This window comes from Topomyia yanbarensis, chromosome 2 (assembly GCF_030247195.1).
Source record: "Topomyia yanbarensis strain Yona2022 chromosome 2, ASM3024719v1, whole genome shotgun sequence".
NCBI classification, from domain to species: domain Eukaryota; kingdom Metazoa; phylum Arthropoda; class Insecta; order Diptera; family Culicidae; genus Topomyia; species Topomyia yanbarensis.
In genome coordinates, this window is record NC_080671.1 from 3,887,441 (window position 1) to 3,900,046 (window position 12,606).

Genomic DNA, 12,606 nt, shown 5'->3' on the forward strand with positions numbered 1-12,606 from the left:
TTATAGACGAAATTGTCTTAGTTGAGATAGACCACCTAGGTGGAATTGGCTTGTTGTAAAAAAAATTAAGGATTTGCCTGGTCCATAATGTAATGAATACGAATATTGATTAGACCAGGGATAATCGAATTCTGTTATAAGATAGAGATGAAACAATAAAGTTGTAGGAAGAAGTATTCGTGAGTAAGGACTAATACTAGTAGTATGTTTAACTAATAGTGGATTGAATAATTTCGGACCTAGGAGACAAAAAGGAGATTAGGAAGAGACGGAAGCGTATTCAAAGCGAAATTTTCCACAATGACGTAGACCCCAAGGCTATGGTGGGATGATTTTCCATAGGACTTGTGCCAAATAGGTATGTATGTATGTATGCATGTAAGTTCGTATGTATGCTTGTGGGTATGAATGTATATAGGAGCAATATATCCCTTAGCAACATGGAACAGCCTCTGAGCCGCCAAAACGGTCATGGGAAGCCGGGTGCACGGTCATAGGTGTGACCATAAAGCACTGCACACACTGTCAAGTGCAACGGTGAGACAGTAGGTGTACAGTTAATGCACATAGGTTGCAGAAAATGGTTGTTGAGACAGCCCGATTGTACGCTGATAAATAACTATAATAAGTTTGTTTGTGATAGATAACGATGACTCAAACGCGCTGACAGGGAAAAATTTATTAGTGGACTAGAGGACGCGACACCACCGTGAACCAATAAGCCAAATTAATATCAACACTAATCACATCTTTTCTTTATTTTGTTATAATATTTGCTACTCGACGTAAGCCCTCCCTTAGGTAGATGGGTATTGGGGAGCGTTGGTTGCATATCGTATATTGGGGAGCTTGGGTTGCTTATCTATCCTTCCGGCCATCATATCGTATAGTAGATATACTTAATATGTGTCTACAAATGCGATATGATACCTGGTGCAGAAAGTGCACTAATTACCTGACAATCTTCTTTTATTTAATTGTCTGCTGAGAACATCATTTTCCGTACCCAAATATCACGGGCCCTATTCTCACAGTTACGTCACCTAGTGACTAGAAGGGAATTTTGTTCTAGTCACTAGGTGACGCGACTGTGAGAATAGGGCCCCACATGTGAGGCGTCAGTGATAAATGGAGAAAACCACGAGGATGGTAGAAGAGCAGTGGGTACAAGGCCAAGTGCTCCTCGGATGGTACCAAAATGATAAGCAAAGGGAAAGTAAGGGTTATGTTCGGGGTCTGGAAGGAGAGCATTTCGCATTTATGTTGATTTTTTCGTCTTTTCATTTGTTTCTCTTGCTATAATATATGCAACTCGGCGCAAGAGAACGTGACGGCCCAGGAAACGGAAAGGCAATAGCCCAAACAGATCAGGAACAGGAAGGAGGACTACGAACAAGGAAACAAACAACAGATGAGAAATCGTTTACTTATTTATTATAACTACGATACTAATCACTATTATTTTGCTTTTCTTTTCTCGTTTCAGCAAAATAATCTCTACTATCTCTTCATTTTCTGCCTCCAACTATCCTCTATGTAATGTATCTGAAACTTGTGGGACTGGTTAACAGCCGGCGCCTGCTTGTGGACGAAACTGGTGTGCTATACGGACTAGTTAGGGTTTGTAGGTCCTCATCTTGACAGAGTCTAGATGGGCGGATGAACGTCTGCCAGGGTGACGTCTGTCTGGGAAATGACAATGACAATATTTGCTACTCGACGGAAGCCCTCTCTTAGGTTGATAGGTATTGGGGAGCGTGGGTTGCATATCGTATGTGTATCTAAAAATGCGATATGATATCTGGTGCAGAAAGTGCACTAATTACCCGGCAATCTTCTTTAATATGATTGTCTGCTCAGGAGCCAAATATCACATGTGATGCCAGTACTTACGAGGTTTAAACTTGGGTCTACACTGAGTCGGGCTCTATCCGGGTCGCCGCAAAAGTAAGATCTGAAGGCGGTTGTGGGTAAGAGCCTAGCACAGCGGCTGCAGGCGAAAACGACATTAGTAACATATCTAATTTATGGTGTATATTATTTACACCGAAGTACAACACCAATTAAATTTAAATGATCTCTATAGCCATTCAGATTGATGATTGTGAGTCATACCTTGGCCGACTGATCCTAGCGAGAAGGTCCGTACACAATGCGGTCTGTGTGTCTGACCGTGGTGAACGATGGCGCTTCGTTGCAGAGTAATGTACGGATTTTTTCGACAGAGTTGTTCAGCTTGGTCATACCTCATAATGAACTGTTATCAACAGCACCTCAACAAATTAGTGTCCAACGCGGAACAGACTTATGAAGAAAAGGCTGTTTAGAAGAGCTGCTCGACGTCACATAACTGAAAACTGACAAATGATAATAAAAGCAATTTACCCTCATTTTTCAAACACTTTATGACCCAGCAACATATAAATCCAATTACGAACACTAATCACACCCTTTATTTTCCCCTCCCCTAGGTTGACGGGTTTAACGATATTGCAAACATCATCAAGCAGCACCTGACAGACAGTTGCTTTAAGATGTTTATTGGGGGGGGAAGGGGAGGAGTTGCTTCTCTAATCTTCCGGTCATCACATCGCATGCTTTGGTATACTTAGTATGTATAACAAACATGAAGATGTGACACAAGGTGCCAAGAGCGCACTAAAATCCTGTCAATCCTATTTCTCATTGGATTGTCTGCTCTAAATATATCACCAGGGGACCATTCATAAATGATGTTGGATATTGACAATAGGGAAGAGCGTCACGTAACGAGATAAAAAAACTAAAAATGAATTTTAGACGTATCAGCGGATCAGGGATAAAAAAACGTACAACATTGTTTATGAATGGCCCCCAAACAAACAAAGAATATTCCATAACGAATATCACGTTACATCGGTGACAGAGCATTGGGATCAAGGCCAAGTCCCCCCTGGGTCGTGCAAAACTGAGAAGCAACATCAATTTAGGCACAGATAGCAGACTTCCATTTATTTTCATTTTGTTTTGTTTTGTCTTTTCATTTGTTTCTCCTGCTACGATGTGTGCGGGAGAGCGGGACGGCCAAGGAAACGGAAAACCAGTGGCCCAAACAGATCAGGAGCAGGAGGGAGGACTGCGAACAAGGAAACCGACAACAGAGGAGAAATCGTTTATTTATTTATTATAGCTACGATACTAATCACAATTGTTTTGCTTTTCTTGTTTCGTTTCAGCAAACCAAAATCTATACGGACTAGCACATACGAACAGTTAGGCTTTGTAGGTTCTCATCTTGAGAAATGACAATGACACTACGAGATGGCGCTGGGCCTGTGGCCTTCGACTGGCATGGTCCATTCTCATTGATTCGGAAGTCTTCTTGGCTGGTTGGTAGATATGTGCTCCTACTTGCAAGTTGATCAATTCGCTTGGATGGGGGACATGTGGATCCTACTAACTGTCGACTCTTTTGATCGTGAGTATGAGGCTAGTTCAGGAAAGGAGTGCAGGACTGGCACCTAAGAGATAGTTAATTATTCAGGACTTGTTCTTATGATTATTAAACTCGACCAAGCACACCGGCTCTCAGAAATTATAAGTAACCCTTTCGGGTCGGCGTGGTCTATTCGAGTCGAACCAGGCGGACATTCGGTTCGAGCAAACTTTATGTGGATAAATATTGCTTACGCCTTTATTGGCAGTGATTCTTTCTGCCAAATCCTAAAATACTTTCACTGGTATAGCTACTCAGGATAATAATAATAGAAAAATTAAGGGTTTGCCTGGTCCATAATGTAATGAATATGTATATTGATCTTATGTTATAAGATGGAGAAGAAACAGCACAGTTGTAGGAAAAGTATTCGCGAGTAAGGACTAATAAGTAAGAGTAAGGACCTACGAGACAAAAAGGAGATTAGGAAGAGACAGAAGCGGATTCAATGCGAAATTTGCCAATATGACGTTGACCCCAAGGCGATGGCAGGATGATTTTCCATAGGATGACAGACTAAATGACACGACGTTACAGGCTCTAAACTTGCGCCAAATAGTTTGTATGTATGTATGAATGTAAGCCCATATGTATGCCTGTATGCATGGATGTGTATAGGACTAGGGATCGCAGTACCGACCCTTTTTGGTGAGAACCGGTACTACGGTACTGAAGCCCTCAGTACTGGTAAAGTACCGGTACTCGAATTTTTTTTTAGGTTCGAAAAAAGCTTCAAACTGAAATTGAATGCTCAAACTGATGATCTTATTCTCAGATGATTGATTTGTGCTGACCAAAAAACATGTTTATTGTTTTTAATTGCTTCGGAATGGCAAGACTCATTTCACAGAAGATATTTTTCGTATAGGGCACCTTCTTTTATTTCGAAATCTAGGCAACTTTGAAATCAATAACTGCTAAGTGGTGCGACTTTCGTCGACTTGAACAGATGGTAAATGTATGAAACCCTAATAACAACAGTAAATGCGATTGCGAATCGATCACGTCCGGAAGTCTATTCTTGATCCTAGAAGCCTAGGTCCATGCCTTCAGCTGGACCAATTAAGAAAATACGCCCATACCTATTAGACAACACGTCTCATGGCGACATGACTGGGAACCCTATCGATCCCACTCTCTGCCAGAATTCTAACCTCGCACCGAAAATTTAGTATCAGAATGACGGTTCGCGCGACCATTCAAGAACACAGGTTACAAAATCACGTCAGCGCACACACGTTAGAGCCCCTCGCGATTTTCCAAGCAACGTACGCCCACGAACTCGCAAACATGATTACACCCCGGTGATAAGGTGAAAATCTCAGCACTCATAAACTTAGCAACACGATCTCGAGCGTTAACCTACAAACTCCCGCGCTCGCGCCATCATGAATCGGGATCGTCCGGAAGTCTCTATCCTCGGTACCAACAATCTAGGTCCTTGTTAATTAATAAAAAAAATAATAAAATTGAAAAATAACTCCCATATCCACTAGACAAAACGTTCCATGGCAACATGACCGGAAACTAGTGATATGGGGTAACTCTCTCCCTGTCAGAATGTGATCCGTACACCGAAAGCTAAAGATCAGAATGACGGTCCGCGAATATATGAATGGCCGCAGGGTTTCAAAATCGAATTTATACACGCGAAGTCACATACACGCGAGCACACGCGACAAACACGTCAACATACGAACGCTTAAGCCCTTCGCGATCATCTACGCACACCTATGCCCGCGATCGCGTAAACTTGATAACACCGGCAATTGTATGAACGTTTTAGTACTTACGAAGTTACAAGCGCGGTCTCAAACGCGAACCCGCAAACGCGCGCGATCATGAATCGGTCAAGTCCGGAAATCTTTAGCCTTCATTCTAGCAATTTAGGTCCATACATTCAGTTGGACCAATCAAAAAAAAAATAATAAAGCTCATATCCACTAGACCACGCGTTCTACGGCGACATGAATGGGAATTCTAATGATATAAAAGAACGCACTTTCTTCTGGAATCTGAACCGTACACAAAAAATTAAGTATCAGATTCACGGTGCGCGCGCAATCATTCTAGAACACGTTAACGTACAAATGTTCGAGCCCTTCGCGATGATACACGCGATCGCGAGTCCCTACGCCCGCACATACCTGAACCGTACAATGAATATCACATTCAGAATCACGGCCCGCTACAATTGGCCTAATGCAGTGTTTTATTGGGCGACATTGCCTGTCTCGTCTGCAAATTGTAGTATGTGATTCTGACGGGGAGCTCTTCCGAGAACCTAGCTCTACAGCTCCAGTAGGACAACTCTCGAAAAAAAAGTGAACTGGGCAGTTTGGTGTTATCTGAACAGAACGGTTCTAAATCCGAGCAAATGCTTAATCGTCACGTTCAAATACCGTTAGAGCATTCCAAGCCATTCTCACGTCAAGGATCTTGGACACGGCACACACGTTCAAACCACATACTTCATACATTGTGGACAAAATATCAAGACAGGGTTCATCTTCCGAAAAGAAAAATAATTCGGGGAAGTATACTGTCTTAAATCGCTTTATTGCGCGTTGATCCGCTCAACGATAAAATATTATTCTGCTGTTAACTGCCGCTAGAAGCATAACTGTCCCATGTGCTATGGGAATCCCTATACACATGGGACAGTTATGCTTCTAGCGGCAGTTAAGAATCCGTATTACCAGAACGGGATTGACAGAATCGAGGCTATCCAACGCTAGTTCCTACGCCTTGCCTTTCGATATCTTCTAGGGCGATACCGATTTCAACTGTCGAGCTGCGAAAACCGTTGCCATTTAATACACCTCAGCGCACTCAGCATCCGAAGGGACTGTTTTCAAACCCAATTTGCCTCGGGTTTACTGTCGGCCAGAGTGGATTGCTCTACAATTCTAGAACGCCTGGATCTTCAAGCCCGCATTCGAGCACTCTCCTGCGGCAACCTTTGAGAAGAACTAACTACGGTCGCAACAGAGCTGTTACCGGACTTCAGCGAGTTTTCAGTGGAATTGCCATAGGATTTGACTTCCACTGGACTAGGGTTATTAGGCTATTATGTCTAGCTACTAAAGAGAAATATTTCAACAGAAAATAAAAAAAATATGTCCAGATCTTGTTACACCAAGAACCGGATCTTCACTTGTTTGTCAACATCACACAGATCGATTGGACATCTTACAATTTAAGTAGCTCTTACTTAAGTCTAAATGAATAAGAATACTGAACACATTCTTTTGATTAACTTTATTCAATCTTTCTAAGATGAAAATTTTGTGTAGATAATAACATATATTGCCTGAATAATAATATAGTTCACAGGCTAAAACTTTGTTTATATGGTGCCAGGTTTGCTATGCAATTACGTTTTAGTTCATCTGGGAATCAGTTTACGGATCAACGTAAAACAAAACAGTTGAAGAAATGCAAAACAAAAACTTTCATTTGCCTACTTTCTACAAGCGTTCCATTTTACAGCTTAGTTAGTCAATCTGAGGCACAAACAGCCATGGCTTCTTCGTTTTCCTCCAACAGCTCCTTGGCCGTTATATCCAGCTTGCCACGGGCAAAATCGTCAATGCTCAAACCCTGAACGATCTTCCACTGACCGTTCTGAATCTGCACAGGAAACGAGAAGACAACGTCCTTGGGAATTCCGTAGCTGCCATCGGACACAACACCCATCGACACGTATTCGCCATCTTTGGTACCGGCAAACCAGTCACGCATGTGGTCACTGGCCGCCTTAGCTGCAGACATGGCAGAGGACATTTTGCGAGCGTTGATAACCGCTGCTCCACGCTTCTGCACGGTCTCTACGAACTCCGCATTCAAGTAGTCGTTATTAGCGACGGCTTCGACAACACTTTTCGGGGACCCGTCGATTTCAACGGTACCGTTCTTGGCATCGGGATACTGCGTAGACGAATGGTTGCCCCAGATGATAATGTTCTTCACTTTGGAGATACCAACTCCTAAACGAGCAGCAATCTGTGATTGCGCACGGTTCTGATCCAATCGAGTCATGGCGGTGAAGTTCTCCTTTGGAATCGATGGTGCATAATGCGAGCAAACTAGTGCATTTGTGTTCGCCGGATTGCCTACCACAAGTACTTTAACATCCTAAAGAAGTAAATCATTAAAATCGGATCCCATAACATACATTGCCTATTATCACCCACCTTCTTGGCATTGTTGTTGAGCGCTTCACCCTGAACCTTGAAAATCTTCACATTGGCTGACAGTAGATCCTTACGTTCCATGCCTTGTTTACGGGGCATGGCACCGACGAGGAAGGCAGCAGCAACGTCCTTGAATCCAACGGCGGGATCCGCAGTTGGAATCACACCGGCAAGCAGTGGTAGTGCACAATCGGCCAATTCCATGACTACACCCTCGAGCACACCCATCATCGGTGGAATGTCCAGTAAATGCAAGATCAACTTCTGATTCGGTCCGAAGACATCTCCCTTGGCAATCATGTACAGCAGCGAGTAGGCGATCTGACCGGCAGCACCAGTTACTACCACACGGATTGGTTCAGACTTTGCGCACAATTAGATGTGTATAGGTCGATGTAGATGGTTGACGTAGGAACATGGAAAATAGAAATGAAAATACGGAAATAAACCAAAATTTCCCGCACTAGCTGATTATATTTTAGTCATCATTCTAGTAATAAATCCGTGAAATTTTCTATACACATACATGACTCGCTGAAGTGGATGATGAGTGCGGATGAAGAGAGAGGGCAAAAAGGTCACTACAGTGTGATGTTACATAAAACTGATTATTTCCATTTTTTGTTGCATGGAATCCGTAATCTTTTGCTGACAGGTTACATACAAAAGTGAAGTAGTAATTAATTTCTTTATCAGCATGGACATTGAACCATATTTTACATGCGGTGAAACATGGATTCGGCCAAAGAAATTACCGGTGTTTGTTGAATCGTTTTTATGGCATCTTAAAATCATTGCAAAATATTTTTACTAGTTCGAGAAGCACGTCAAAGTTGACTGGTGCTAGCCTTCGCTATTATCTTCTGATTGCACTGGAACTCTTCAGCGCCCTTTTGCGTAATTTGTTCAGATCTTCCATCGCGTCGCTTGAAAATCATCCATTAGGTTACTTACCATTTTCACAATTGTTGCCAACAAAAATACGAGAGAAGATAAAAGAAGATCTGCGAAAGTAAATTAAAAAATGCCCGTTCAAGATGCCACAAACTGCAAATGCAAAAGAAACACGTCTGGAAGATCGCGGAGTAAAATAGCGACTGAATGTTAATGCTGTGTGTGTACAAGCTTTTTGCTTTCGAATCAGTCGGGCTCAAAAGTCAAAGCTTTTATCGTGATTCGTGTCGTGACTTTCCTGAAGAGAGCAATGAGAGAGAAACACAAACAATGCAAAGAGCTTTATAGCGTTTCATTTTCGTATTAAATTCCAGCGAGTGAAAGAGATACATTTATTTCATCCAAGTTTGAATGAGTATAGTCGAGGTAAATTCGGCGCAGTTCTATTGCAAAAACGAAAACGACGAAAGAGAATCGTCCAAGCGAAACATTTCAATGACCAGCCGTAGGGTAGATAATTTGGGCCCTATTCTCACAGTCACGTCACTTAGTGACTAGAAGGAAATTTTACTCTAGTCACTAAGTGACGTGACTGTGAGAATAGGGCCCTTTATCTCTTATACATACTTAAAATTCATTACCTACCAGTAGGTAATTTTAATTTGCTGTCATTATTTCAAACTTGACGAATGACTGTTTCAAACTGAAATGTTTTAGTTTTAGTTCAACAAATGCTTCCGTTTTGTATTTTAAATAGAAACATTTTTTGAAACAAAATAAAATTTGTTTGATCGAACTGATCCCTTTGTTAAAAAAAAAGATGAGAATGAAACTGAAGAACTGTTAGTGGAAGAACTGTACATCGGAGCAGTAAATGACGATGATGAAAATAGTGATGATGTTTGGTTTGAATCAGTGCAAATTAACGGAAAAAACGTTCGCTTGAAGCTCGATACCGGAGCGGCGTGCAATGTACTGCCATATAGTATTTTTTGTATGCTAGGAGGCCGATTGATGCCATCGCCAACAAAGCGATTAGTTTCGTACAGTAACCATAAGTTGGAAGTGAAAGGGGAAGCGGTTCTTCCTGTAATCGTCGAAGGGCGTCCAGATACTGCAGTATTTAAAATAGTTGACGGTGACGTGGCGGCCATCCTTGGTCGCAAAACTTGCGTTCGTTTAAACCTAGTTGCAAAAGTGGAACGATTGTCGATTGATAAATCGTTATTTAGTGGTTTGGGATGCGTGAATGGATTCGAATACGATATCGATCTGGCTGAAAATCCAACGTTTCAGTACAATCCTCCAAGAAGGATTCCACATTCACTTCGGGATCAAGTGAAAGCCGAACTAGACGGCATGGAGGAGCTCGGTGTGATCGAGAAAATCAGCGAGCCTACGCCTGTGTTGAACTCAATGGTAATTGTCAGGCAAAAAGGTAAGCTTCGTATTTGCATTGACCCTTCACAAGTGAATAAAAATATACTTCGACGTGTTCATCCACTCTCCACTATTGAAGAAATTTCGAGTCGAATCTGCAATTCAAAGTGGTTCACCGTGCTAGATCTCAGAAAGGGTTTCTGGCAAATTCCAGTTACAGAACGAACAAAGAAGTACCTAGCATTTGGTACCCCTTGGGGACGGTATACCTGTAAACGATTACCATTTGGGCTAGCCTCCGCGCCGGAAGTGTTTCAGAAGTTGATGAACACGGTTTTAGATGGTCTGCAAGGGGTGGAGAGTTCCATGGATGATATTTTGATACATGCTGCGACAATAGATAAGTTAAACGAAATAACTAAAGAAGTTTTGCGTAGATTAGAGGCTGCCGGTTTAAAGCTGAATCGAGAAAAATGCGTGTTTGCTAAACCGTCTCTGAAGTTCTTGGGTCATATAGTGTCACAAGAGGGTCTTAAGGCAGATCCCGACAAACTCGCAGCAATTGAACGTATCAAACGCCCTGAAAATAAGGTACAACTTCAGCGCGTATTGGGAATGATAACATATCTTGGAAAATTCATTGAAAATCTTTCAGCAATCACAGAACCTCTCAGGCAGTTGCTGATCAAAAACGTTGAATGGCTTTGGGGCGAAGAGCAGGAAAAATCATTTCAAAAAATCAAAAACCTAATGCAGTCTCCTCCGGTTTTAGCTTTTTATGACATCAATGCTGATGTAACGTTGTCAGTTGATGCAAGTTCGAAGGCTCTAGGGGCAGTTTTACTACAGAATGGTAAACCAGTTGCGTACGCATCCAAATCGCTCACATCCGCTCAAGAAAATTACCCTCAAATCGAAAAAGAGGCTGCAGCTATTAGGTTTGCCTGCAATAGGTTTCATGAATATGTTTACGAGAAAAACTTAATCATCGAAACGGACCACAAACCATTGGAGTCCATTAGCAAAAAAACACTAGACCGTGCACCTCCACGCTCGAAAAGGATCCTGTTAGATGTATCTCAATATGCTCCCAGAATAGTGTACAAGAAAGGTACGGAAATCCCCATCCCCGACATACTAAGTAGAGATGTTGATAATTGTCTCGAAAAAGAAACATTCGATGAGCTTGAGGTCCATGTCGTTTTACAAATGTCAAAAATAGCTAGATCGGAAATAACGGAGGAGACATCACAGGATCCGGAATTGAGTCAACTAATATCCACTATAATGAATGGATGGCCGCATAATAGACTAGAAGTTCCAGAAATAATAAGAAAATATTGGAATTTTAGGGATGAGCTGTCGGTTTACGAAGGATTGGTCTTCCGGGCACATCAAATTTTGGTACCTAATACTCTAAGGCAAAAAATGTTGCTTTCAATCCACGCGGGACATGCAGGAACCAAAGGAAGTATAAGGCGAGCGAAACAAATGCTCTTTTGGATAGGAATGTATAACGATATTACGAGGATGGTTGAAAACTGTTCTGTATGTGAGAAACATCAACGTTCTACAACAAAACACGACATTTTGGGAAACGAAATTCCGACTTTACCGTTCGAAATTGTGGGATCAGATTTATTTCACTTTCAAGGAAGAGATTACATTTTGATAGCAGATAGTTATTCTGGATATTTCGATTTTGTAGAGTTGAGGGAAACTTCATCGAAATCAGTGATGGTTGAGCTTAAACGGTGGTTCTCAATGTTTGGAATTCCTAGAATACTCTATACACATAATGGCCCACAGTACTCTTCACTTGAATTTAATAACTTCAGCAAGAAGTGGACCTTTGATCATGTGACCTCTAGTCCGCATTTTCCGAGGAGTAACGGCTTATCTGAACGATTCGTACAAGCTGCGAAAAATTTGTTGAGGCGTTGCACAGATGATGGTTCCGATGTACAACTCGCCCTTCTGATGCGAAGAAACACACCTCGAGACCAACAACTGCTATCGCCTAATCAGCGATTAATGGGTCGAGTTTTGCGAACAACCCTACCGACTACGAAGAAAGTGTTACAACCTAAGTTGGTCAAAGAAGTCTCGGAGAATTTAAGGCAGCTTCGAGACAAACAGAAGACGTATGCTGATCGTGGAACTTCCAAGGCTCCTGAATTTGTGGAGGGTCAAAATGTGGTAGTGCAAAATACGAAGTCGCACCTCTGGGAAAAAGGGACTATCAATCGCAAACTAGATCAGCCGCGATCGTTTTTCGTCAAGTTTTCTAACAATCGCCATCTTCGCAGGAATGTTCGAGGCATCTAAAACGAATCCACTTGTACATGAAGATGGTGATTCGTGTACCACCTACGTTCCGAGGCAGAGTGAGCAATCTGAAACGACTACAAGAAACAATCAAACAAATTCAGATGAAGGAGACGACGGAGAAATTGCTGTACAACCATCAACAGAAGAATTCGTAAGAACGAGAAGTGGTAGAGAAGTTCGAATGAGAAGAGATAGTAGATTTGAATATTATTAACTTTCCATTAAAGGGGAGATGTGACGATAAAACATAACAGTAATTACTAAATGTCATAGCTCCTTTATTACCATTGAATATCCCCCCGTAATACAGATAGGAAAGCGTCACACACG

The 12,606-nt window shown here is 41.9% G+C and overlaps 1 protein-coding gene across 1 annotated transcript; it reads right to left on the minus strand.

Annotated features, from left to right (window-relative positions):
* Positions 1 to 6,721: 6,721 nt before the first annotated feature.
* LOC131679865 (malate dehydrogenase, cytoplasmic) lies at positions 6,722 to 8,784 on the minus strand. Its single transcript, XM_058960615.1, has 3 exons — positions 8,626 to 8,784; positions 7,672 to 8,034; positions 6,722 to 7,612 (listed from the first exon to the last, which is right to left on the minus strand). The coding sequence occupies exons 1-3, from the start codon at positions 8,626 to 8,628 to the stop codon at positions 6,977 to 6,979; spliced, it is 1,002 nt and encodes a 333-aa protein (XP_058816598.1). The 5' UTR covers positions 8,629 to 8,784; the 3' UTR covers positions 6,722 to 6,976.
* Positions 8,785 to 12,606: the final 3,822 nt, after the last annotated feature.

Coding starts and splice junctions, on each gene's coding strand:
- LOC131679865 (XM_058960615.1), bottom strand. Junction 7,613..7,671: donor TCAACAACAATGCCAAGAAG/GTGGGTGATAAT, acceptor TTACTTCTTTAG/GATGTTAAAGTACTTGTGGT.